This window comes from Oncorhynchus nerka, linkage group LG15, assembly GCF_034236695.1.
Source record: "Oncorhynchus nerka isolate Pitt River linkage group LG15, Oner_Uvic_2.0, whole genome shotgun sequence".
NCBI lineage: Eukaryota > Metazoa > Chordata > Actinopteri > Salmoniformes > Salmonidae > Oncorhynchus > Oncorhynchus nerka.
In genome coordinates this window covers 68,249,935-68,276,901 of record NC_088410.1, presented here as the reverse complement: position 1 = coordinate 68,276,901, position 26,967 = coordinate 68,249,935, and the positions used below count along the sequence as shown (strand labels likewise).

At 42.2% G+C, this 26,967-nt stretch overlaps 1 protein-coding gene across 2 annotated transcripts; it reads right to left on the bottom strand.

Annotated features, from left to right (window-relative positions):
* Positions 1 to 599: 599 nt before the first annotated feature.
* On the bottom strand, positions 600 to 25,395 carry LOC115143196 (sodium-dependent neutral amino acid transporter SLC6A17-like). Of its 2 annotated transcripts, none has more exons than XM_029683345.2 (12): positions 25,267 to 25,395; positions 15,029 to 15,476; positions 12,794 to 12,951; positions 10,546 to 10,672; positions 6,418 to 6,599; positions 5,994 to 6,104; positions 5,262 to 5,503; positions 4,873 to 5,065; positions 4,207 to 4,399; positions 3,388 to 3,547; positions 2,404 to 2,566; positions 600 to 2,239 (listed from the first exon to the last, which is right to left on the bottom strand). In XM_029683345.2, exons 2-12 carry the CDS (start codon positions 15,306 to 15,308, stop codon positions 1,781 to 1,783), a joined length of 2,268 nt encoding a protein of 755 aa, XP_029539205.1. In that variant the 5' UTR covers positions 15,309 to 15,476; positions 25,267 to 25,395; the 3' UTR covers positions 600 to 1,780. The 2 variants fall into 2 exon arrangements, with proteins under 2 accessions (XP_029539205.1, XP_029539206.1); XM_029683346.2 differs by having other exon boundaries at positions 15,029 to 15,328.
* Positions 25,396 to 26,967: the final 1,572 nt, after the last annotated feature.

Here is a 26,967-nt window from a genome sequence, read left to right as displayed (position 1 = left end):
TGTCTGTAGTACAATCCTATTTGTGCCCATACAACTCTATTTGTGCATTCCTTATTTGTGACCATTCAAGTTTGTGCCTACTTACTACAAGTTTTCTTGTGTTGAATAATTATTTAAAGTGATTTGTTATGTCAATCCATTTGTGAAATTGTGCCTTTTATGTGCTTGGTAGTAATTTAAACAGGGAATCATAATATGAGATCGTCAAAAATGTTTTCTGTCTGTCAGGGACTCATTTTGTAGCTTCATCTGTACCATTTAAAATTCTGACTGAACTATTCTTCTTTCAGCTTCTACATCAATAGCAGCACATTATACAGTGCATTTCTGCCTGTATTCCTCCTCTGAAATTGATGGTGATCTGTTAATTAATTTCTATGGTGTATGTACAGGATGTAGTCGACGGTATGTCCTTAATATCTAGTTTTCACTCTTTGGTGGAGGTACTGAAGTTTCTAATACACCAGCTATGCGTGGCCTGAAGTAACATTATATAACTCCTACACATAGAACTGGGCCTTTATTACCCCCCTCCCCCTCAACTTTAAATGTACAGAACTGGGCCTTTATTACCCCCCCCCAAACCCCCCCAACCCGAAACTAGCAAATAGACAATGAAGACAGTGGCTTTACAAAGCCCTCTAGACTGCAAACAATATTGTTCCTGCCTCTAAACAGTTTTAGCTGAAGCAGGTATTGCATTGAAGCGAAAGGAGGTGTGTCAAGAGCAGCGGTTCACTCAAGTGCTTCAGTGGCAAAAGGAAAAGCATAACCACACTCTATGGCTATAATATGGTATAGAGGACGGACACTGCAATGCTTAAAAGGCTTCAAACCTGCAACAAGCATATATAGCTACTCACATTCAGTTGTCACTTAATGGCAATGTAAATATGAGGTTCCTCTACATTCCCCTGACCTCTGTCTATAATAAGCATGAAAAGCAGACCATATAACACTCCCTAGAGGCCAAATATTATGCAAATGTTAACCTGTTATGAGGTTATTAGGTTACTGTCAATCTCATACTTTATAGTGCCATTATTATTACCTATCAATATGCGTGAGGGGAAGAAAAAAACATTTATTGGGTCCATCTCTATTGAGCCTCTTCTCCTACCACTCTAAAAACATCTAGACCAGGTTTCCCCAATTACATTCAGCCGTGGGTCGATTCTTCCTTGAGTGGATGGTCGGGGAGCCGGAAAATAGTTCGAAATTATTTGTACACTGCAAATTGACCACAAGAATCCCAAACAGATATAGTATTTGACAAAAACAGAATCATTTCAAACCTTGATTACATTGGGATACGATCACATATGCCTCTCTATTTTTCTGTGGGAATACTTAGGAACATATTTCTTTAAACTGATTTCCTGATGATTTTATGTCCAACAATGAACACGTTTGTTTATAAAAATTGGGGGGCAAAATGAAATCACCCACGGGCCACCTTTTAGGGATCCCTGATCTAGACCAAAACATACTGCATGTTCAGCATTGCATACCCTCCAGTAGGGATTGATACATACCACTGCAACATCCCAGACACCTGAACATGTAGTTCATTGTCAAAGCAGAGGCCTGTGTGGCAGTCACCTCTGCTGCAGTAAACTCTAACCTCTGGGGCTGGGGGGGAAGGGAGAGGGGTGTCCTGCGATAAGGGTCATTGAGTGGGTGAGGGTGGTGGTTGTGGAGTTTTGGGAAGCGCTGCAGCACCCCCTGGTGGGGAGACTATGTAGGGTTGAGGGTGAGATGGCCTAGGAGGGAGAGATAGTTAGGGATCTAGGGTCAGGCTAGGGGAGGGACATGAAGAAGATGGACAGTGATCATGAGTTGGACTCAGTGGTGGTGGGGGTGATAGGGGTGGTGGAGGTTGTGGGCTGATGGCGTTCTGGTAGCTTGTCCCGTAGCAGCTGTTGGGGGACAGGGAGTTAGGGTTTTCCAGGGGGTTGGTGCCGGGGGGGCCGAGGTAGGCTTGGGATGGGGGCTTAGGCGAGGGCGTCTCTCCTGGGTTTTTGCCCAGGATGGAGCGCGCCTCGTCCACCTCTTCCAGGTTGGAGATGTCCTTCATCATGCTCTTGCGATAGGAGACAGACAGCTTGTTGGAGCCGTCGGACATCAGGTTGAAATAGCGGGCGATGAAGACGACGGGGAGAGGAAGCATGGCCACCACAATGAGGGAGAAGCACATGGCCAATGCCCAGGGAGGGTAGCTCTGGAAACGCTCCTGAGCCTAAAAAGAGAGAAACAAAGTTACGAAGGGAAATAGAGTGAAAAAGAAATACCCCTGGTGCTGACTGCAAACTCTGTAACAAGGCTAATACACAAAATGTCAAAAAGTGTCAATACGAAGTGTCTATATGAAACTTTGCACTATTTGCCAACAGGTTGACTGACCAGTTCTTCTACCCATGCATTGTACCCTGGCGGGCTGATGGCCATCTCGATAACGGTAGCTGTGATGAGAACGATGAGACAACAAGGGGAGACGTACTTCCACATGTAGAAATAGAAGGCGTGGGGCCGGAAACCCAACATGTCCTCCAGGTCCTGCATAAACCTGATACACGCACACGCACACGCACACACACACACACACACACACACACACACACACACACACACACACACACACACACACACACACACACACACACACACACACACACACACACACACACACACACGTGAGTTTAACATAGAGCCAACTCCTTCAGTTTACAGTGTTGGGTTCTGAGAATATGAAAAGTACTTATTCATGTCACTGCAGGAGAAAGGTTAATGTATAACGTTTACATTATATCAGGGATCCTATTGAAATATTGAGTGCTTAGGGTTAGAGGGTCTACACCAGAAGTTAATGGTTATCTGTAGAAGGAAGGTATATATTGTGTGCAATTACACTTGGAATGTGCTGAGTGCAGGGAAAGCAATCACATGTGGCAGGCATTGATAAGGGGAGAGAGCCATGGATTAGTAATGAAGGGGGGTTAAGATCAGGTCAGGTCACGTTAAGGGAGAAATAAAAGTTTATGCCCGTGTCACTTAGTGTCCTGCCTAGCAGTAAAGATACTATGTTTGTACAGATGTGTAGGAGGAGACTAAGGAGGAAGGGTTAAATATCAGTGGTTGTGTGAAAAGGTTTTTGTCTAATGCAGTTGTATTGATCCTCTGGGAAGAATAAACTTGGTTTAAGCTTTCAAAGTGTCCGTAGAGTTTTTTACTCTGAGAATTAGAACAGTATTCAGGTGTTCCTTGACTCTCTCTCAATTATTTCTTAATCTTATCCTTCCTCATATTCAACTTTCCTCTTAATACATATGACAAACACACAGCCACTTCTGACACTACAGGGCTCTCTGAGGAGACACCATACTTTACCTCTTGGTGCCGTAGATCCAGGCCACTGACACATTCTCCAGGATGACCACGACAGTGAGAGGCAGACCAGCGGAGTAGTCATCAAACATGGTGACAAAGTAGTTCCCAGAGCGCTGGACGAAGAGGAGGCCACAGAAAAAGGCTATGATGCAGCAGCACACTGAAAGAAAAACATAGAGAGGGAATTGGAGCAAGATGAGGTAAAGGCATTCGTCTGAAAGTTTGCAGCGTCTTCGGCATTTTTATCTCTTCTTCTGTGGTGGAGTTGAATAAACGTCACATTATGTAAAAACTTTGTGGCTCCTTGGATGAGAAAGTCTTTATTTATTCAATCCATTGCTTTTATTGCTATTACTTTGTATTCAGCCTTAAAGGACTACAGCAAAAGTAGAAAAAACTACTCATCCTTAAAAATCTTAAAATGAGTCTTATGTAGTTACCCCACTACGTCTTGGTGAAAAGTGCTGAATTTATTTTTGTAACGCAGTTTGCCGTTTATTGTCATGAGTCTTGCCCTGGAGGCAGAACTAAGTGCTGTCAGCTAGCAAGACCAGCTGCGGAGTCAAAATTGGCTATATCTTCAAAATTCATGAAAACAAAAATGTGTTTTTGGTCTTAATTTAAGGTTAGGGTTAGGCATTAGGGTTAGCATTGTGGTTAGGGTTAGGTTTAAAATCAGATTTTATGACTTTGTGGCTGGCAAGCTAGTGTCCACTCTGCAGAGCTGCCTTCAGGCCAAGATTCATGACAATAAATGCGAACCTGCATTTGTAACTATTAGAGGAGAATGGGAGCACCACAGGGGTTTTTAGGGCTGACCTGTGAAGAGCTCCTTCTGGACCTTGTAGGTGTCGAGGACCGGCGTGGTGATGCCTGTCATGGTGCCGATCATACTGCCCAGGCCCAGGTTGATGAGCATGAAGAAGAACATGACAGACCAGAAGGGAGAGGCTGGGAAATGAGTCATGGCCTCGGTGAAGGCAATAAAAGCCAAGCCTGTACCTTGCACAGACTGCAGAGAAAGAGGGATGGAGAGAGAGAGTGACGCAAAGGAGAGAGGGCGCAAAAGAAGACCCAAGAGATTGTGAGAGAGAGAGAGAGAGAGAGAGAGAGAGAGAGAGAGAGAGAGAGAGAGAGAGAGAGAGAGAGAAGGAAAAAAAGTTTGATGCAGACCCGAAAACAATTAGCCTCAAACCCAAATGGATCCGACGACAACCAGATCTAGACCCAACCTGGAACCCGTTATCTAGACCAGACCCGATTGGGGACAGAAGAGCCAAGAAGGATATTAGTTAAGTACAGTATAAGGATGATTATAAAATCAAATCAAAGTTTATTTGTCACGTGCGCCGAATACAACAGGTGTAGACCTTAGAGTGAAATACTTACTTAAAAAGCCTAGTTGGTTTGGTGTTGTGAAACTGGTTCATATTTAGACCCAGGTTCGGTGAGATCGAGCTCAGAGACCAGACAGACAGACTGTACCTTGTTAAGCTCATCCTCCAGGACACAGGGGTCCAGGCTCAGCTCGGCGAAGCTGCCCTCCTTCACCGTCTTGATGACGGCGTATATCTCAGCGTAGTCTACGGTGGACAGCTGGGAGAAGTTCACGTGTGGCGGAATGAGGTCATGACTCAGGACGTTAGAGTTCAGGTAGCCAAGGATCTTCTCTCCATTCCTGAAGAGACCACAGGGAAACATGTTCGATAGAGCACAAGATGAAGATCACCACAAAAGTCCTGAATCTGATCACAGAGAAGGCATGAAAATAAATATATGGTGTGAGGAAAGAGTCGTTTAATTCTGTATAAGACAGCTTGAATTCCCTCCACCATCACTATAGACGGCTGCTAGGGCATTTGTTTTGAACTCACTCCATGACACACTTCTCGTTCATGAGGTTTGCCTTGAAGCCCAGCACGGCGAACACCACCAGAGTAGCCAGGATGGAGGTGACAAAGTTGATGAAGGAGACGAGCACGGCGTCAAAGTGGCAGTTGTTGTCTATCTTGTTGTAGCTGGAGAAGGCAATCACTCCACCGAAGCCCAGGCCCAGGGCAAAGAACACCTGGGTGGCTGCCTCCCTCCACACCTGGGGCTCCAGCATCTTCTCCAGCTGGAACACACAGTAACACATTAGCTGACAAACTTGGACTCAGGGGTAGATGTAACATCGTTAAAGAAAATCCGGGACACTCAAATTAGTATGATATTTTACGTTTGGTATGTTATGTATTAATTTGTGGATGTCCATCATACATTTCATATGATATGTTATGCATTACAATATGTACGATGTGTTACAAATTCCATGTTAGATAGGTGGCTAATTGGTTATAATCATTAGAAATGTTTATACATTCTATCGGTATAGTAGATCTGTCTTTTCCCATAAATGACAGCATACAACTGCAATGGAAGCTTCTCTCTCTGTGTGTGTGTGTGTGTGTGTGTGTGTGTGTGTGTGTGTGTGTGTGTGTGTGTGTGTGTGTGTGTGTGTGTGTGTGTGTGTGTGTGTGTGTGTGTGTGTGTGTGTGTGTGTGTGTGTGTGTGTGTGTACGTGTGTGTGTGTACGTGTGCGTGTAACGGCCTCCTCTGAATCTCACCTTGGGAGTGAACATGTGTGCAATGCCATCGACAGCACCCTTCAACAGCAAACCTCTCACCAGGAAACAGAAGAGCACCACGTAGGGAAACAGCGAGCTGAAGTACATCACCTGACAGACCACAGGAAACAACTTAGTCACACATTCTGTACAATAACTACACTATACATGCCAGAGGAAGGTAGGAATCCAGTCCAGTCGGCTATTATTCCAGTGCAATTTTTAGTCATGTCATGTTCTTAAATCATATATCTTCTCTACACTCTTTTGACTCTCCCCCCAACACCCCCTGCCCCTCTTCCTGATGCCCCCTGCACCTGCCCCTCTCCCGCCACATGAACTGTCCCTCTACCCATACCCCCTGCCCCTCTCCACCCACACCCTGCCCACCAACACTCCACTTCCTCCCCACAGCACTCCCTACCTTCCCGGAAGACGCAATGCCTCTGATGACAGCCAGGCAGACGATGATCCAGGCCACCAGCAGAGACAGGGTCATCTTGACGTTCAGGCCGCCGCTGTCTGCGATGGTGCTGGTGGTGTTCAGAGTCTGGCGGTACCAGAAGTAGGTGGTGGCCGAGCTTTTCTCACACTCAGGCTCCACGACTGCAGAGGGGTGAGGGGGAGGGGGGTGGTCAGAGAGAGGGGAGGGAGAGAGAGAGGGAGAGGAAGGATATGATAGGGAGAGTAAAGGGATAGGGGTAGTGGAAGGGAGAAAGATAGAGAAAAATAAAATGAGGGAAATAAAATGAGGGAGAGACTGTTTACACAGGAACCAAATCCCCTCTCCCCCCTGGATTGGTTCTCCCAGATGTACATTAGCAAGGTAAAGAAGGTCGTCCTTGTACTTGGTGTGCACAGCGTGAGCCCTCATTCAAGACACTTGGCATTTTTCAGTGTGCATATTTTCACCTTTTATAATTCAACCTTGGGGAAATGATACATGGATCTAAGTCTGGAGAAAGCAGTCTTACAGACGTGTTACAGAAATATATGCATACGCACACACACGCATGCGAGAACATGCAGGCCCGCATACACAGAAAAAATATGCCCACACACCCACACAGACACATGCACTCACAGAAATTGCCAGGTCACCTAAACGTACCAGTCTCTATTTATGTCAGGTAGATGGCAATGTTCAGCAGAGGAAATCACGGTGGCTTCCCATTATTCTATTTTTATCTTCTGTCTATGAGTGATGGCATTCCAGGTTACATGCAGTAACTCTGACTGTCTGCATCTCTCATCTCCCTTCTTCTTACTCCTCCACTCCTGCAAGTCACTCCAGAAGCACAGAACTGTATTCAAAGTGAACACTAGGTCTGAACGACCTTGGTCTCTGTGTTTAGCTGATCTGACCCTGCCGATATCAATGTGAACCACAGCTTATCTGAAGTGTTTACTGCAGACATGTGACCATGGGGCCAGGTCAGAGTGGGTACAGAGCAGCGTGGTTCTGGGGTCCCAGAAACCTGCATGAATGATAGGGTCTACCTTTCTCTACGGATATACAGTGGCAAGAAAAAGTATGTGAACCCTTTGGAGTTACCTGGACGACTTCTGCATAAATTGGTCATAAAATGTCATTTGATCTAAGTCAAAACAATAAATAAACACAGTCTGCTTAAACTAATAACACACAAACAATGATATGTTTTCATGTCTTTATTGAACACACAGTATAAACATTTACAGTGTTGGATGGGAAAAGTATGTGAACCCTTTAATAACTGGTTGACCCTGCTTTGGCAGCAATAAACTCAACCAAACGTTTCCTGTAGTTGCGGATCAGACCTGCACAACGGTCAAAAGGAATTTGGGACCATTCCTCTTTACAAAACTGTTTCAGTTCAGCAATATTCTTGGGATGTCTGGTGTGATCTGCTCTTGATCTGCTCATTCCACAGCATCTCAATCGGGTTGAGGTCAGGACTCTGACTGGGCTAATCCAGAAGGTGTATTTTCTTCTGTGGAAGCCATTCTGTTGTTGATTTACTTCTGTGTTTTGGGTCGTTGTCCTCTTGCATCACCCAACTTCTGTTGAGTTTCAATTGGTGGACAGATAGCCAAACATTCTCCTGAAAAATGCCTTGATAAAATTGGGAATTCATTTTTCCGTCAATGATAGCAAGCTGTCTATGCCCTGAGGCAGCAAAGCAGCCCCAAACAATGATGCTCCCTCCACCATACTTTACAGTTGGGATTAGGTTTTGATGTTGATGTGCTTTGCCTTTTTTTCTCCACACAGTGTTGTGTGTTCCTTCCAAACAACTCAACTTTAGTTTAATCTGTCCACAGAATATTTGTCCAGAAGTGCTGTGGAACATCCAGGTGCTATTTTGTGAACTTCAGACGTGCAGCAATGTTTTCTTGGCATCTTCCATGGTGTCCTCCCATGAACACCCTTCTTGTTTAGTGTTTTACATATCGTAGACTCGTCAACAGAGATGATAGCATGTTTCAGAGATTTCTGTAAGTCTTTAGCTGACACTCTAGGATTCTTCTTAACCCCATTGAGCATTCTGCGCTGTGCTCTTGCAGTCATCTCTGCATGTCGGCCACTTCTAGGGAGAGTAGCAACAGTGAATAGACAATTTGTCTTTCCGTGGACTGATGAACATCAAGGCTTTTAGAGATACTTTAGTAACCCTTTCCAGCTTTATGCAAGTTATCAATTCTTAATCTTAGGTCTTCTGGGATCTCTTTTGTTCGAGGCATGGTTCACATCAAGCAATGCTTATTGTGAATAGCAAACTCAAATTTTGTGAGTGTTTTTTATAGGGAAGGGCAGCTCTAACCAATCTCTTCTCATTGATTAGACTCCAGGTTAGCTGACTTCAATTAGCTTTTGGAAAAGTTTAAGGGTTAGCCTAGGGGTTCAGATACTTTTTCCAACCTGCACTGTGAATGTTTAAATGATGTAATGTATTCAATATAGACACAGCAGACTGTTTGTCTATTGTTGTAACTAAAATGAAGATCAGATCAAACGTTATGACTAATTTATGCAGAAACCAGATAATTCAAGGGTTCACATACTTTTTATTGCCACTGTAGGATCTTAATTTGGAGACAGTTTGCTCCTGCAAGAAAACAATCCTGCAGCAACAGGAAATGTGAATTATTATGTGGATTATAATACATTTTTGTAGGGGTTGATACTTGATATTCCCTTATGAAAAATGTTAAAGTGGAAATTACAGACTTCAGAAGCCTGTTTAAAACTCACATACACTACAAGTTCTCCTGCAACAGGGTGATCAAATTAAAATCCTACATCTGTATGACCATGGCGAGAGGTCACGTTTTCCACACAGAATTGAAGACAATTCTACAGACAACCTGTAATGCCACTGTGGAAAAACTCAAATACCACTATACTGTAGTGTAGGAGTGTGGCATGGTGTAGTAAACCACCATTTGTAAAGAGTAAACCTATGGGGAATCACATACAATACTAGCATCTGTGTGTGTAGTACTGTATTATTACCAGTGCCTCCAGGATGTCGCTGGGACTTTGTGATATTTGTGGACAAAAATGCTTGATTTTGCTGCAGCAATTCTGACATTTTGCATGGCAATATGTGATGATTTTGTCCAATTTGTTTGCGAAAATGCACTGATGGGAGAAAACGTTTGTTGACGTGTGGCTTCATTTGAACCATATTATAAGATAAATGTGTGGTGATTGGTTGTAAATTGCGAGCCTTCTTTTTGTACTGCGGTGATGGGTCAGTTTTATGCAATAATATTGCAATGATTTGATTGTTTTACGAGGAAATACTGTGGTGCTTGGTCAAATTTGCAAACCCTCACATAATATGCGGGGAATGGTTGATTTTGCTAAAAGATTTGCGATCGCAGAATCACGGAATCCTGGAGGGACTAGATTAGACAGTAAGATGAAGACTTGCAACACCATGCAATATGCCTCTGTCTGTCAGTGTAAGAACCCTTCTGTCGGAGCAGGACTATCTAACCAGCTACAGCTGCTCTCCTCCCTGGTGGCTGACTGTCTTCATACTGCTGAGTCATGTGAGGAGCAGAGGAGAGGAGAGCTCTGAGTGATTCTTGGAACCGCTGGGATTGTATTATCACCACCTCTAATCTAAATCTCAAAGGACTTTAATCTGGATTATGTCCATCTGAGTCATGAAGGATCCTCATAAATAAGATAACACCATCAGCTGATCTAGTTAGATGTGTGATTCAGTGCCATCCTGGCCAAAACTGGATTGAACTGGAAGATTGAATTACAAAACAAAAATGTGTGTTTCTCTCATTATTCTACAGGGCAAAATGAGTGTGGATAACAAGATGGAAATGAGTCATATCTGATTAATCAAATACAGGCCTTATTAAAAAAGGAGAGAGGTTTAATTCAATATTCATTGAATCCTTTCTAGTTTGTGAGACAAACCACATTGGTCATGGTCACCCAGCCGCATGGACTTTATCAAACAGTTCAGAGGAGTTATATGACTCCATTCTCTTTGCCCTCTGCATCTCTCCTCCGTCCCGATGTTCAGATCTGGCATCCACTCACTGGCTAATGATCCATTCCTCCTGATAGGGCATTCGGCCCATGGCAGTGGGTACTGGAAGGACTGGAAGAAGTAGAAGATGCTCCAGCCGATGATGACGTTGTAGTAGAGCCCCACAAAGCCACACACCTGGAATGTAGGAGACGCAGAGTCTGTTAGAGTAAGAAAGTCCAATGGAACTCACAATTACCCCTGAGGTGCTCCTCTGCACAAGTCCCTGTCACTGTTGGTTGATGCCACTCTTTCAGTCAAATGGCAACTGCATGTGTGAATATCGATATATACACTACTGTACCGTGAGAGGCAATTTCAATATATATCTCATTCAGATGGTCTATATAGGCAGGAGTATGTTGTTTTCTCATGTTCCTAGGGTGGCAGATAGCCTAGTGGTTACAAGCATTGGGCCAGTGACCAAAAGGTCTCTGGTTTGAATACCAGAGCTGACTATGTTAAAAATCTATCAATGTGCCCTCGAGCAAGGCTCTTAACAAGAACTGGCTATTAGGATAAGAGTGTAATCAGGATAAGAGTGTCTGCTAAATCTTCTGAGCATCCATGTCAACAAAGGACAGGCAGAAGCTAAACAAGGTTGGGAAATCCATTAATAATTGAAGTACACTCTTTCAGCCATTTCCACAGTGATCTCTTAAGAGGTATTTATAGCTGCCACTCGCAGTCACATACATCACCAACGAGGGGTTGTCTCTCTCTCACACCCTAACCCTCCCTACCATCTCTGCCTCGCTCTCATTATCTAGGGCATTATCCATATTACTCATCTTTATAGTCCTTTTCTACGTTACTGACATACAACCTTCTATGTCACATCTTAAGGAATGAAGAATGTGAGATAGCTTTCTCCATCATAATAAAAGAGAGTATGTTTGTTTTGAGCTGTGTAAGGTGATGCAGACATGGGGAACCATGTTTAGAGCTGCTATGCTCAATTAGATCAAGGTATATCTATCTATCCCCTAAAGAGAGTTTGCCTCATTCGTGATTATACATTCCAGTTCAACAGATTTACACAAGGTCTATTTCCTCTCACAATATTCAGAAATGGACAGTGAAAGCTTCCAACATAAATGATCCACTTATCTCTTGTTAAAGCGAGAGGTTGACATGTTATGTGATGTTATGACAATTAGATTATGTGATGTGAGTCACAAAATGTCCAATATGCCAAATTCAAGACCTGGAGTAGTTTAAATTGATCCATCCTATCAAACTGGCATATATACAAAGCATGATCAACAGCTTTTATCTTAAAAGCCCAGTGCAGTCAGAATTAATGTCCCCCTAATGTTTTGTATCATAATGTACAGCAAGTGATGAAACGAACAATGTAAAAGTGAAGAATTGTTATTTCCTGATAGTTGCTGGTTGAAATTACAATCTGCTCAGAACCTTCTAATCAGCAGGTTTTGCACGGGTGGAGTTTTGGCTTGCCTGGTGACAGCACTAGACGGTATAAGTTAATATAGACCAATAACAAAGAGTTCCAAACCTCTCTGCCAATAAAAGCTAGTTTTCAGATTACATATCCCGCCCCCTCCCCACTCAGACCACTCAGACAGTCCAAGCAAAATTCTAGCTTGAGAAATAGTTTTTTGCTAAAAAGTTGTTTTTTCTTTTTAATCCTTTTAAATGGAAAACTATTACAGAAAAGTACTTAACAATTCCCTAGAAATAATTTGACATTGAGATAAAAACGACTGAATTGGGCCTTTAAAGAGATCCGGGATGGAGGGTGTTAAATAGAGTGCTGGTGACAGCACCGCAATGCATGTGGTAAAAACAGTATGCTAAGGCAGCCAAGCATGGAGTTAGTCAGGGGAGAGGCCACAAAGTGTTGGTATATGCAGAAAATAGTATACTTAATAAATCACACAGTCACTGACGTAGGGAGTTTCTATTGAAATCAGAGCTCATTCATCGAAGCCCCCGGTGATAAACACCACATCCAGCATCCATTATCCTTATCACACTGACTGACCCTCTCTGTTTCCCAGTGCACTGTCGTCAGTCACACTGTTTTTCTCTTGGGACACAGTCTATTTTGTTACGTGGAACAAGCACTTCAGAACATAAACAGATTACATAACCAAAATCATGTTAAAACTTATAGCATTATGTATCTGATGATTGGAGGGTGATCAGTTAAACTGATTGCCAGTCTCAACTTCAACCAAAAGGTGATATAAGAGGCAACCTTAAACCAAAGACACCATCCTCACTGTCACTCACCATTAGACTGGACACCCCTATCCCACCCAGTTGGGGGCACACGTAGTTCCACACCCCGATGCTCCCACGTCGGATCTTCTGGCCCACCGCTAGCTCCAGGAAGAAGAGCGGGACGCCGATGAGGATGAGGAGGATGAAATACGGAACCAGATAGGCACCTGAAAGAAAGGGGTCAAAGTGATCATGCTATATTTCTCCCAATAGACTATTAGGTACATGAGTAGTACACATACTGTATGTGTGATATTACAGTACTAAGCATTGTGTAAAACGTGGAACACCTTTCCTTTGAAATAATGTACAAGTTTCAATTGTCTCCCTTGCTGAATCAATGGAGATACTTAACATTTACTGTGGACCCTGGCTCTATTCTTTTGAGCTGTTTCTAGAACACTAATTAGAATTAATTGTGTATCATTACAAAGCCAGAGGGGAAGGGGAGAGAGAGGTGGACAGGCTGGGTAACAGGAAGACAACCCCTCTAGTTGATGGTCATGAAGTCCAACTCAGTGAGTCAGGGGAGAGCCTCAGGACACTATGGTGTCTGTCTGTTTGTACTTGACAGTTCTGCATCACTTGTCACTATTACTCTCCCACCCTGCAAGTCAGAGCCCATCCAACCAGTGATTTACTAAGGTCTATTTTAGTATTTGATTTGAATTATGGGGGATGTCTAAATCTGGTGCTTCCCAGCTTAATCCAAGAGAGGCTTAATCTAGATGTTATCGTGGTGATCATCAGGATGCTAAGACTTACGCTGGAGCACTATCACTAATAATACTTCAGGAGTACCAGTTACATAGCGTAGAGCTCATAACCCACTGGACACAGACAGCAGTTCCAAGTCTTGTTTTAATTGAGTTGTTACTAATGTCAATTCAACATGAGATCAAGAAGAAATAAAACCAGGTCATTGGATGTAGGTAAGAAATTAGATTGTTTTTTAAATATATAACTTTTTGCAATCAATTGCAGCCTATCTGAACTTGGGCCAGCTAACAGTCTTGATATACTGTATAGCATGGAAACTGAGGTAAAGATGTGTATGAAAGAGTAGCAGAGAACGCTGGAAGGGGAGAAGGAGAGAGAGGGGGAAGAAGGCCCATAGCGATAACCACCTAACACCACAGAGCCATTTAATGTGGCTGTAATTTGCTGCCTGGAGGTAAATTAGGGAGTGAAAGATGTCCGTTCTCCTGGTCAAACGACGAGGCTGCTTGGGTATAGGAGCCTTTAAATCCTGCCTATTAGCAATAAATCAGAAAGAGAAGGTGTGAGAGAACAGGGCTGGTGAACCAAACACATCAGTCATTATCTGGTGAAGACAGGGAGACCGTGAGGTTTCGGAGGTGAATTGAGCATGCCTAATCGTCATTTCTATGACCAGAGGTAAGAGATGTGGTGTTTTATGCTGCTGTTATGGTCAGAGGTGTGATGCTCATTAAAACTGATGGGGCATGTTTTTATCCATTTATGGTAGAGCGGTTAGGTTAGAGCAAGGGAGTGCAGAAAATAAATTTAGCACATTCTGGAAAAACACTGTCAAGTACAAAACATACAATAGTAAGAAATCTGAGCCATTTCCACTAGATGAGCCAGCTGCAAAGTCAAAATTGGCCTTTGTGTAATGTTAGGGCTAGACATTAGGGTTTTGCAGGGTGGTTAAGGTTAGGTTAGGTTTAAAAATCAGCTAGTGACCACTCTGCAGAGCTGCCTCCAGTACATCAATGCCAACCTGCCCTAACAAATAGGGGTGTTCTGAACTACTATACCAGCAAAGACTTACAATGTGCACCTGTAACTACATGACAAAATAAAGCAAGTCATCATCACAATACAGAGCCATTAATGTTTAATTGAGAGTATCCCTTTCATGTTGATCAGAGTATCAGTTGAGCCTTGGCCTGCTCCAGTGCCAGTAGTAATCGATAGCACAGCTATATTTAGAGTGGTGTTTGTGGAGCTGTGCTTCTCTCTTGGCAGCCCAGCCTGATTGTGATGGCAGGCCAGTGTACCTGGCAAGTCATTCTTACAGTCTGGGTCACTGAGCTGCCAGGAAGCAGCCGCCGCTAGACTCTTCATCAGAGGCAGACAGGAAGATGAGGAGGAAATTACCTTGCTCATCCATTGACGTTGCTACAATAAATAATTATTGTTCTATATTTTGTGAAAGAGTTCTTCAGTTATGGTTCTATTTAGTCAGCCAGCCCTTATGGGGCGCGGTCTGCCACTCACCTCCTCCATTCTTTTGGCACAGGTAAGGGAAGCGCCAGACGTTTCCTAGCCCCACAGAGAAGCCCACCTGGGCCAGAATGTACTGAAGTTTGCTGTTCCAGGCTGGGCGGCCATCGTTCTCGGGGGGCTCGAGAACAATCTTCTTCCCGGGTACCCCTCCAACATTCAGAGAACTGTTCTTGTAGTCGAGCGGCTCTTCGTGAGCGAGCAGGTCTGCCACCGACTCTGTGACATGCTCACTGGTATGCTCACGCTGCGTCACCTTACTGTTGTTACGCATCAGGGATGCTGAGGGGGGAGCTGGGAGGGGGTCGGCGGAGAGAGAGAGACAGAAAGAGAGGGAGAGTTCAGAGTGTACTGTAGGTACGAAGTAGAGGGGTTGGATACTAGGTGCCAGACTTTGAGAAGAGAGAGAGAGCGCAGGGCTCCAGATTTGGGCTTTGTGGTCCTGTGAAAGAAAAACAAATTAATTCTGTCACTGCAAGTCACTTGACGGCTTTTACTATTTTACAAAACAATATAATCAACACGGAGGACATTTAACATATTATCACATTAAAACTGTCCTTAATAGATGAGGATTAATTTCCACTAAAATCCTTGAGTCCTGACAAGGCACTTGTGTTTTCATTGCAAGTTATGTTGGCATGTCTTCTGTGGGCCTCTAGCAACACTTCAGACACAGGATCACGGACACAATTACCCTGTTCCATTTAGTACTTAGCCAGGCTTGTAATAAGATGCAGGTCTATAACACAGTCAAGTCTCTAGTCTAGTGGCCTTAAAGACAACATAAGTGTGGGTGGTTGCGTTAACTTAACTAGACTTCCACAAGAATGAAACTCCCTCCTCACTACAATGAATAATTTCTTAGAGGTACTCAAAGTAATTATAATAACCTCCATATCCACTGCAGCCACTAATTGAACTAAACTGTATTGCAGGTTGTCATTAGTTGTAATGTCATTAATTTTCCATTCATTAATTTGCTATTAATATTTAGGCCTCATACCGTATGCTTAAGAGCACACATATCACCTTGCAGACTGAGGCAGACCCTTAGTCTGCAGCTCTCTCCCTCTACTGAGACTGACCATCAGATGGAGGAACATCAGCCCAGTAAAAGAAAAAAGAAAATTATTTAAACGTATGCCCACTCAGCTGTGCTTCACAAGTAATATGACGGATCTATTACCGGTGTGATCATATAGCCTAACTCAAATGTTTAAAAATTGTTTTTTTTAAATACCCCGAACATTGGCTGGGCATTCAAGCAAAGCCAATATACGGTGATAATGTATTGGGCCTATAGCTTACTGCACAAACCTCATTGCTACAGGTGTCACAGACGTTGTCGTGGAAATGACCGGACCAAGGTGCAGCGTGGTAGGGTGTACATTTTCCTTTTATTATGATAAACTTCACCAACAAAACAAGCAACAAACGTGAAGCCTACTAGGGCTATAGTGCCACTAACAAAGATAACTACCCACAAAATACAAAGGAAAAAAGGCTGCCTAAGTATGATTCCCAATCCGAGACAACAATAGACAGCTGTCCCTGATTGAGAACCATACCCGGCCAAAACATAGAAATAGAAAAACATAGGAATAAAGAAACTAGAATGCCCACCCTAGTCACACCCTGGCCTACCCAAAATAGAGAATAAAAGCCTCTCTATGGCCAGGGCATGACAACAGGACTGTTTTTAAATTGGTTAATGTTGCATAGGCTTACTTTTTTTTAAGTCATGCATTTTGACTCAAAGGGATCTTGACTCAGAAAAGGTTGGTGACCACTGTTTAAGAGTTTTCCCTGTTAACACTATCAACGTTTCCCTTTGCTGTGGCAATTGTGATCGAATCAACGCAACATTCGCCACTTTCAAAGCAACATACTGAAACAAAACTAACTATGCAAGAGATGTTGTTGTAGGCAGAACGCATCAGAGTAGGATTCTATTGCATTGACACACTACTCAGCTCGTACTCTACACAGACCAGTGCGGCATAAACAATCAGGCCCTATATGCAAATAGACCATTGCCATATATGGATCTTTCATTTACTTTGAACTGGACTGTTTTAATAGCATGAGCGGTCATGAGTAAATGCACTTGCGATCAAAGCAAGAGCTGCATGTAGCCACGTGTGTACATTATGTTATAATCCTTTGCTAGTTAGTGAGTTACTAGCCCAGTTATAGATAATTTGTCATCAGCAATAGGGGAGTGATCGCTTCCTACAAGAGCACATAACGTGTACAGTTCTAGACATCTTTGAAAAACTAGTTAGGTAGAGAGCTTTGTTTTGTCTTAAAGGGGCAGTGTTGTATTTTGGGACTTATTCAAGCCTAAGTAGCCAATAGGCAGAGGGTAGGATAATTTGTCTGAATCTCTGTAATAATGGTATAGGAATAAGAATGCATTTTATTTTATAAAGTGGTTTCTTGCATCAAACAACATAACATTTTCAGTGACCTCCTTGTCTGATGGACAAGTGGATAAACAGGTTAATGTTAAGCACTGCGTTTTTCCCCCCAAAAGTCTCATTGAATGTAGGCCTACATTGAACAATAAACATTGGCTGCTACTGTAGGCTGAATGATAGAACAGCTAGTTCCATGGTAAAATGTTATGGGATGCATTTTCTCCATTGTTTTTGATGGTAGGCCACTCTGGCAGGCCTACAATATGATCAAATACCCACAGTAGCCTACATGACAGTTAAAACTGTAATGTAAAGCGGGTACAGCCTCAGTGTTCACAGTAAACGTGCCCGGAAGCTGCACACAATTTTCACAATGTTCAAGTTTGCGCTCAGCAGACCTGAAATTTGCTCAGTGACACATTTTTCTTGCGGGAACATTGGTCACGTCCAATTACCTAACCCTTCTCTTACATGAAGAGAGAGGGGGTAGCAACTTGTTAAATGTGTTTTGTCTACCTGTGGACTCATTTCCCCACAAAGCTGTCACTGAAAAAGCAGATTAGGCCCCTACCTCCCTCAGTGTTTTGGTTTCAGACATTCCCAATGTTACCAATTGTCCTACTTAATTTTCCTGTCCTGTAAGCTTAACTTTCGGAAGCTTTTTCCTGTAAATCCCCTAATCCTTGGAAGCATTGCAGCAGGATTCTCTCCCGCTTTTTCATGGAGCTGTTGGTTCAGCCCAAACATAATGGAGGAAGTCAGTCAGTACAAGGGAGGGGCTGGATGATCCGCAGTCATGCATTCTCTTGATCCACATCACAAGCCTGGCGTAGGCTCATTACTTATTGAGAGAGTCACTTCTCAGCCGTTACAAAAATCCACCATCGACGGAAATACAGAGCAGCAAAGCCCTATGGGATATGTGAGGGCCACATCCTATTCTGGGGGACAGAGAGACAGTAAAAACAAAGAGAGATAACCGATGTAGGAGATGACTGTTCACTAGGTAATCCTTTATTTACTTTAGTTGAGAACTGACTAGGTGATGGCCATATGAAGTAGGGGAAGGTTAGAAATTGAGGTCACACAGAGTATATACAGAGCTGCAGTTTATGCCGTGGCAACATTTTGACAGCCCCATCTTTTACGGTATGATACAACAGCAGTAATGCACTTCTTCTGGTCACGACAATCACTATCAGTCACTACCTCTGCCTGTACATCTCTTCTCCTCCCGCTTTCTCTTGTGCAAAAACTCCACAATAAACTGAACCTCCCACATACAAAGTAAACAGCTATTCTAGTAAACAGTCTAGTAGACCTACAAAAGCCCAGACAGAGCAAAGCAAAAATTTAACTGTATTTTTAAAAAAACAGTATATTTTAATTTACCCCAAATCCTATATATAAAGTTAAACAAGAATATTCCACATGATTCACATAATTCCTTATAAAGAGTACATAAGTGTATACACATACAATGTTTTGTCTCTTCCAGCACACAACAACGAAAACATAACCCTTTCTGCCAAGCGTTGCATACATGTCCTGTACAGCTCATGATGAAATAAATCATCCACGCTCATTAACAATTTACATGGGAACCTCTATATAATCCCATGGGCATTAACTCTGGACAAGATCTGCATTGGTTCAGACATTCAATATCAACAGCTGCATCACTCCGCCTACAGAGCAACTGTGCCATGAAAACACGCCAACAACTGCCAGCTGGTGTTCAGATCACCACAGACAAGATTTATAAAAATACAGGTACTAGGTGACTTTTACATCATTTGAAAGCCATTGCATGTGTTATAATGGCTGCAGTGAGGGCTAAGAGTTTAGGTGGAACAGTCTGCAGCACTTTACCTATATTGTTACCTATACCTATATTGTCAGTGAATATCTAGATAACAAATGAAAAATTAATTTGGGGGCAGCTGCTTTGAATAAAAACACTAACTAAATCACTTTAGCAAAAAACAAACATGCACTGCAAAAACATGCACAGCTGTAAGATGTGTATTTTTGGCATTTACTTCTCTGTAGAGTTAGTAGATGCTGTGTGATAATTTACTACACAGACAAACAAAAGCCTTTAAGGTTTATTTAAATAGTGCTGAGGTACTCCCATTGAGCAAAGTTTTGTTCTGAAATCTAGGCTACTACTGTAGGTTCACTCCAAACCTAATCCAGAACACCCCCGATTCTAATAAATAACTGTCTGATAAACTGAACCAGGTTATTTAGAAGTGGGCTGGATTAAAGACCTATGGGAGGGTAGCTCTCCAGGAACAGGGTTTAAGACCCCTGCAATAGCCTATGTGTGATTGATGCAAACAAAACAGGAACCTGCAGATAATACAATCCTGAAAAACATGATCAATGGGTCACCAAGGGCATACAGTGCCTTCCGAAAATATTCACACTCCTTGATTTCTTTCACATTTGTTGTGATTAGGGCTGTTGCGGTGATCATATTACCGCCACACCGGCGGTCACGAGTCTAAAAGGCAGTCAAATTCCACGTAACCATTTAGTCACGGTAATTAGGCTTCTCCAAGCTCTGATGCTGCTGATGGTCATTAGTAACCTACCAAACTTGCTAACTGCCTGGAACTGAGCACTCTATTATCCCTCTAATCAATCTGACATCAATGCAAATGTATTTGAAAATCTAATCAAACACTTTGAAAGCCCATGAACTCATGTTGTGCAACATTTCAACAGGCTATGCAACTGCAGAGAGATGACCTCTACTGAAAAGAGGATCAGCTTTCTATAGGCTAGGCCTAATATATATTTTTTGTTCAACTTTCCTAATATTAAGCACATTGCTTATATCTACAAAAGGAGTATTGCCTACCTGGCTGGCATGAAGAAAAAAAACCCACTGGGAAATACATATTTTTTCCTACTGCACCTGTTTCGATACAGGTGCATTATAATGGTCTATTCTAAATCTAATTTCACACATGTTATTTAGTTACTACATGAATCCATATGTGTTATTTCATAGTTTTGATGTCTTCACTATTATTCTACAATGTAGAAAATAGTAAGAACAAAGAAAAACCCTTGAATGAGTAGATGTGTCCAAACTTTTGACTGGTACTGTATATAGAATAAAAAATATTCCAAAACATGCATTGTGTTGGCAACAATGCACAACATTTACTTTTTGTCCTGAATACAAATTGTTATGTTTGGGAAAAATCCAACACATCAATGGGTACCACTCTCCATATTATCAAGCATGGTGGTGGCTGCATGCACGCCCAATTTTTCAGTTTTTGATTTGTTAAAAAAGTTTGAAATATCCAATAAATGTCGTTCCACTTCATGATTGTGTCCCACTTGTTGTTGATTCTTCACAAAAAATACAGTTTTATATCTTTATGTTTGAAGCCTGAAATGTGGCAAAAGGTCGCAAAGTTCAAAGGGGCCGAATACTTTTGCAAGGCACTGTATGCTGTAGCATTAATATTTCCCTTCACAGACACTAAGGTGCCTAGCCCGAACCTTGAAAAACAGCCTCAGACCATTTTTCATCCTCCACCCGAACTTTACAGTTGGCACTATGCATTGGGGCAGGTATCTTTCTCCTGGCATTCGCAAAACCCAGATTCGTTCGTCGGACTGCAAGAGAATGCGTTTCTACTGCAATGCCAGCCGACGCTTGGCATTGCGCATGGTGATCTTAGGCTTGTGTGCAGCTGCTCGGCCAAGAAAACCAGTAGTGGAAAAAGTACCCAATTGTCATACTTGAGTAACAGTAAAGGTACCTTAATAGAAAATGACTTGAGTAAAAGTTAAAGTTACCCAGTAAAATACTACAGTTGAAGTCGGAAGTTTACAAACACTTAGGTTGGGGTCATTAAAACTCATTTTTTCAACCACTCCACAAATTTCTTGTTAACAAACTATAGTTTTGGCAAGTTGGTTAAGACATCTACTTTGTGCATGACACAAGTACTTTTTCCAACAATTGTTAACAGACAGATTATTTCACTTATAATTCACTGTATCACAATTCCAGTGGGTCAGAAGTTTACATACAGTAAGTTGACTGTGCCTTTAAACAGCTTGGAAAATTCCAGAAAATGATGTTAGAAGCTTCTGATAGGCTAATTGACATAATTTGAGTCAATTGGAGGTGTACCTGTGGATGTATTTCAAGGCCTACCTTCAAACTCACTGACATCATGGGGAAATCAATTGTAGACCTCCACAAGTCTGGTTCATCCTTGGGAGCAATTTCCAAATGCCTGAAGGTACTACATTCATCTGTACAAACAATAGTGTGCAAGTATAAACACCATGGGAACGCGCAGCCGTCGTACTGCTCAGGAAGATGGTGCATTCTGTCTCCTAAAGATGAACATACTTTGGTGTGAAAAGGGACAATCAATCCCAGAACAACAGCAAAGGACATTGTGAAGATGCTGGAGGAAACAGGTACGAAAGTATCTGTATCCACAGTAAAACGAGTCCTATATCGATATAACCTGACAGGCCGCTCAGCAAGGAAGAAGCCACTGCTCCAAAACCGCCATAAAAAAGCCAGACTACAGTTTGCAACTGCATATGGGGACAAAGATCACACTTTTTGGAGAAATTTCCTCTGGTCTGATGAAACAAAAATATAACTGTTTGGCCATAATGACCATTGTTATGTTTGGAGGAAAAGGGGGGAGGCTTCCAAGCCCGAAGAACACCATTCCAACCATGATCCCAACCATGAAGAACAGGGGTGGCAGCATCATGTTGTGGGGGTGCTTTGCTGCAGGGGGGACTGGTGCACTTCACAAAATAGATGGCACTGTGAGGCAGGAAAATTATGTGGATATATTTAAGCAATATCTCAAGAAATCAGTCAGGAAGTTAAAGCTTGGTCGCAAATGGGCAATGACCCCAAGCATGCTTCCAGAGTTGTGGCAAAATGGCTTAAGGACAACAAAGTCAAGGTATTGGAGTGGCCATCACAAAGCCCTGGCCTCAATCCCATAGAAAATGTGTGGGCAGAATTGAAAAAGTGTGTGCGAGCAAGGAGGCCTACAAACCTGACTCAGTTACACCAGCTCTGTCAGAAGGAATGGGCCAAAATTCACCCAACCTTTTGTGGGAAGCTTCTGGAAGGCTATCCTAAACATTTGACCCAAGTTAAACAACTTAAAGGCAATGCTACCTAATACTAATTGAGTGTATGTAAACTTCTGACCCACTGGGAATGTGATGAAAGAAATAAAAGCTGAAATAAATCAGTCTCTCTACTATTATTCTGACATTTCACGTTCTTAAAATAAAGTGGTGATCCTAACTGACCTAAGACAGGGAATTCTAACAAGAATTAAATGTCAAGAATTGTGAAAAACTGAGTTTAAATGTATTTGGCTAAGGTGTATGTAAACGTACAACTTCAACTGTACTTGAGTAAACGTGTAGCAGTATTTGGTTTTAAATTTACTTAAGTATCAAAAGTAAATGCAATTGCTAAAATATCCCAGAGCCGACTAAGGGAAAAATCTGTCGATGTGCCATTGAGCAAGGTACTTATCCCCAATTGCTCCTGTAAGTCGCTCTGGATAGGAGTGTCTGCCAAATGTTTAAAATGTCAAATTACATGTATAATTTCAAATTCTTTATATTAAACAAATCAGATGGCACATTTTTCTTGATTTTTTAAAAATTTACGGATAGCCAGGGGCACACTCCCACACTCAATTCACAAATTAAGCATTTGTGTTTTGTGAGTCCACCAGATAAGAGGCAGTAGGGATGATCTCTTGATTAGTGTGTGAATTCTACCATTTTCCTGTCCTGCTAAGCATTCAAAATGTATCGAGTATTTTTGGGTGTCAAGGAAAATGTACGGAGTAAAAAGTACATAATTTTCTTTAGGAATGTAGTTAAGTAAAAGTAAAAGATTTTAAAACTATAAATAGTAAGGTACAGTACTTTTCAATATTTGTACTTAAGTACTTTACAGCAGTGATGGAAACCCATTCATGAAGCTCCAGAAGAACAGTTCTTGTGCTGAAGTTGACTCACAACCACAGACCACATGTAACCACGCCAGCCCAGGAGCCTCACATCTGGCTTCTTCCCCTGCAGAATCGTCTGAGACCAACCACCCGGACAGCTGATAAACTGAGGAGTATTTCTTTCTGTAATACATTTTGTAACAAGAACATATTCTGATTGCCTCAGCCTGGCTCCCCAGTGGGTGGGCCTATGCCCTCCCAGGCCCACCCATGGCTGCGCCCCTACCCAGTCATGTGAAATCCATAGGTATGATATTTGTGAGTCTGTAACTTTCTTACTCATTTCTCAAACAGAGAGAGAGAGAGAGAGAGAGAGAGAGAGAGAGAGAGAGAGAGAGAGAGAGAGAGAGAGAGAGAGAGAGAGAGAGAGAGAGAGAGAGAGAGAGAGAGAGTGAAGGAAACAAAAGTTTGATGCAGACCCGAAAACAATTAGCCTCGAACCCAAATGGATCCGACGACAACCAGATCTAGACCCAACCTGGAACCCGTTATCTAGACCAGACCCGATTGGATCCGAGTGTCAAAAATGTATGTTTATCAGCCAAGTTGCTCTTCTGGTTAACAAATAGGTATTTATATGTTGGCTAGACCTTCTGGAATGCCTCAGAGGCACAACATCCCACTTCTGACACCATCGTAAACAATTTGAGGGGTACCTCAACCAGGTCTCAAACCTTTTGACCTTGTGACTGTCATTCCACCACCTTAGGCAAACCACCAAGAGATCATACCTCTTGAAGAGGTCGCTGATGTTGAACTAAGGATACTACAATACAAGTTTATGTATTGTAGGAGATATCTATGTGTGCGTGTGTGTGTGTGTGTGTGTGTGTGTGTGTGTGTGTGTGTGTGTGTGTGTGTGTGTGTGTGTGTGTGTTTTAGAATGCTTGTTGGTGGATGGGGATCAATATAGCCTATGAAGGCCATTTAATTTGGATTATAAACAATAAAAATACCACTACATTTTCTCCCAAGGCATGGATGTTTTAATTCTCCAAAAAGGTCCCTTTAACAGAACAAGTTCAAACACAACACCTACAACTAACTCTACAATCTGAAATACTGCCCTGGAGACTTGAAGGTTGTGGTCGTAAAACAAAGCTCAAGCGACAGCCAAGTACAGATAGGAAAGCGCTCTAAAAGGTGATCAATCTGATCAGCGCTCCAACACCTGTCATCCCTCACATCTACGACAATAGACCGGGACTGAACATCAGTCATTCTGTCTGCTTGGCATTTTAAACTAAAACAAATTATGCAAATATACTATTATTCCATTGAGTAAGCAATTATCTTACAATTATTGGCCAGACGATTGTAAAAAATAGCACTCAAGGTCACACAACCCAGCGATTCATGACAGCATGACTATTTAATGTCATCATCCAGGACAACTCTCACCCCACATAATAAACATGATGAGATCACACAAGTTCACCCCTGTAAGTTCCTTAGCAATAGTTTTCTCAAGTTTCACTAAAAATCACTCCTTGCTGTCATTACAATACAGGGGCAAAATCGCTCCAACAATTGTCCCTTCTTTGTTTCTCCAATAGTTTAGTATCGCAAAGCAGTCCCTATTGAACAGCTCTGATATACAGCTAAAACAAATTAAAAACAAATGTCAACAATAATTAAAACAAATGTACAAGGTGAGACACGTACGAGCCTAGTGACTAATGATGGGTACATCTGGACAGATGGATGTCGCCAGGGACCTGGCGATTGTATAAACATGTCAAGTCAATAACGCATTACTCACCTTAAATATTTCGAAGAAATAACCTATATCCAGTGTTTACAATGTAAAAACAATTCGAACACACCAGCATGGGGCAAATACATCTGCTCCGTGCCAATTTCGACCTAGTCTGGTGGTACCCAGTGTATGAGCGCGAGAGGATGAGAGGGAACGAATCACGTGCAGTTTTGGCTGACAATTGACATGCAAGCAGGGTGGCGAGCAGGCGAGTGCATAGTGACGCAAGAGTGTACATGATCACATTGCCAAATTATCACCATGCTAATAATAGTAATCTAATAACCCTGGCGTTTAACATAGGAAGCCTGTGCTTAATTTGGAGAAGAAAATTAAATGAACGCCCTGTGGTCCAAGGTGTATTTTGTATTTATTTATCTGGAGTAAGGGTGAATGTATTAAACCGAGTCCCCCTAAAATCTTTGGAAATAGAACGGTCAAGAAATATGTTGGTATTAGTCTGACGCATATGTGTGCGTCACTTACTACCATGCTTTTCCGATTGATAAAATTCATGGCAATTCAATTAATACAAATAGCATTGTCAGCACCTATGGAGACATATGCAATAAAACACAGATAATTGATAACGAGATACATGTGTTCATTGTAGGCGAAATAATTATGACCAGTTTAAAATATATGTATTCTAGGCTATAATACATTTTGATATTAGTATATTCTACGAACCAACAATAATAGGCAACCCCTTAATCACATAGGACTATGTTGTTATTTGTTCATCTCTTTTTGACACTATGGAAAAAAATCACATGGTCCATTTATAGGAAGAGCGTTATTGAGACATCGAGACACAGGCGACACTTCTCTGTGGCTCCAGCCAACTGATGCACAGGTGACCATAAATCATGCGCCTTCCAGCAGACTATTCTTTAAAACCACGGGGTAGAGGAGGTAGATAGTGTCATTGGGCCATTTTTCATTCTGACCCAATAGATTATTTTGTCCTTCCCTTGCCACATGACTGCATATGAAATCATCTTTATTATTTTCATCAACAATGCCTCTTTACCACGGTTGTTTCATCTACTACTGGGTATTCTAACAATATCTTACTTTCTATCTAAGTTAAATTGATTTCATGTTTGTACAAGTGACCTATAGATCCACTCATTTTATGCAGAGAAACACAACCTTTGTAGAAAGTAGCCTACAATACACCCTATGCCTGTGCTGGATACCTAGAGGCGCAACACTCACCGGCATTCTGAAATTGCATGTTTTGTCCCCCCCAGTTTTATCATTGGAATGAGGCCTGGTGTGCTTTAGGACCATGCAGATGCCTCTGAGCGGTCAGGTAGGCTGTTTGGAGTGTTTATCTGACTGGATATATAACAAAATAATTATATCCCACCCACTTCTAAAACCAAAGTTGCGCCCCTGCCTAGAAGCACATGCAGTCTGGTGGCATGGGATTTGGACTTCAGTAACAATCTGGTAGTAGGTATCCAGTGTACATTTTATTTCAATATCTGGCCTGCCATGACACACTTTCCCAGAGATGGCTTCTGACATAATTTACCACAACAACCTCAAGATCATACCACAGACAGCGGCTGTGGCTGAAATATGGCTTTCCTACTACTTACTTAAACTACTGTGTACTAATCGTATTTCATACTATTTAGAATGTACTGTTAAGTACAAACGTACGCATTAAGCAACTGATATCAACATACTACT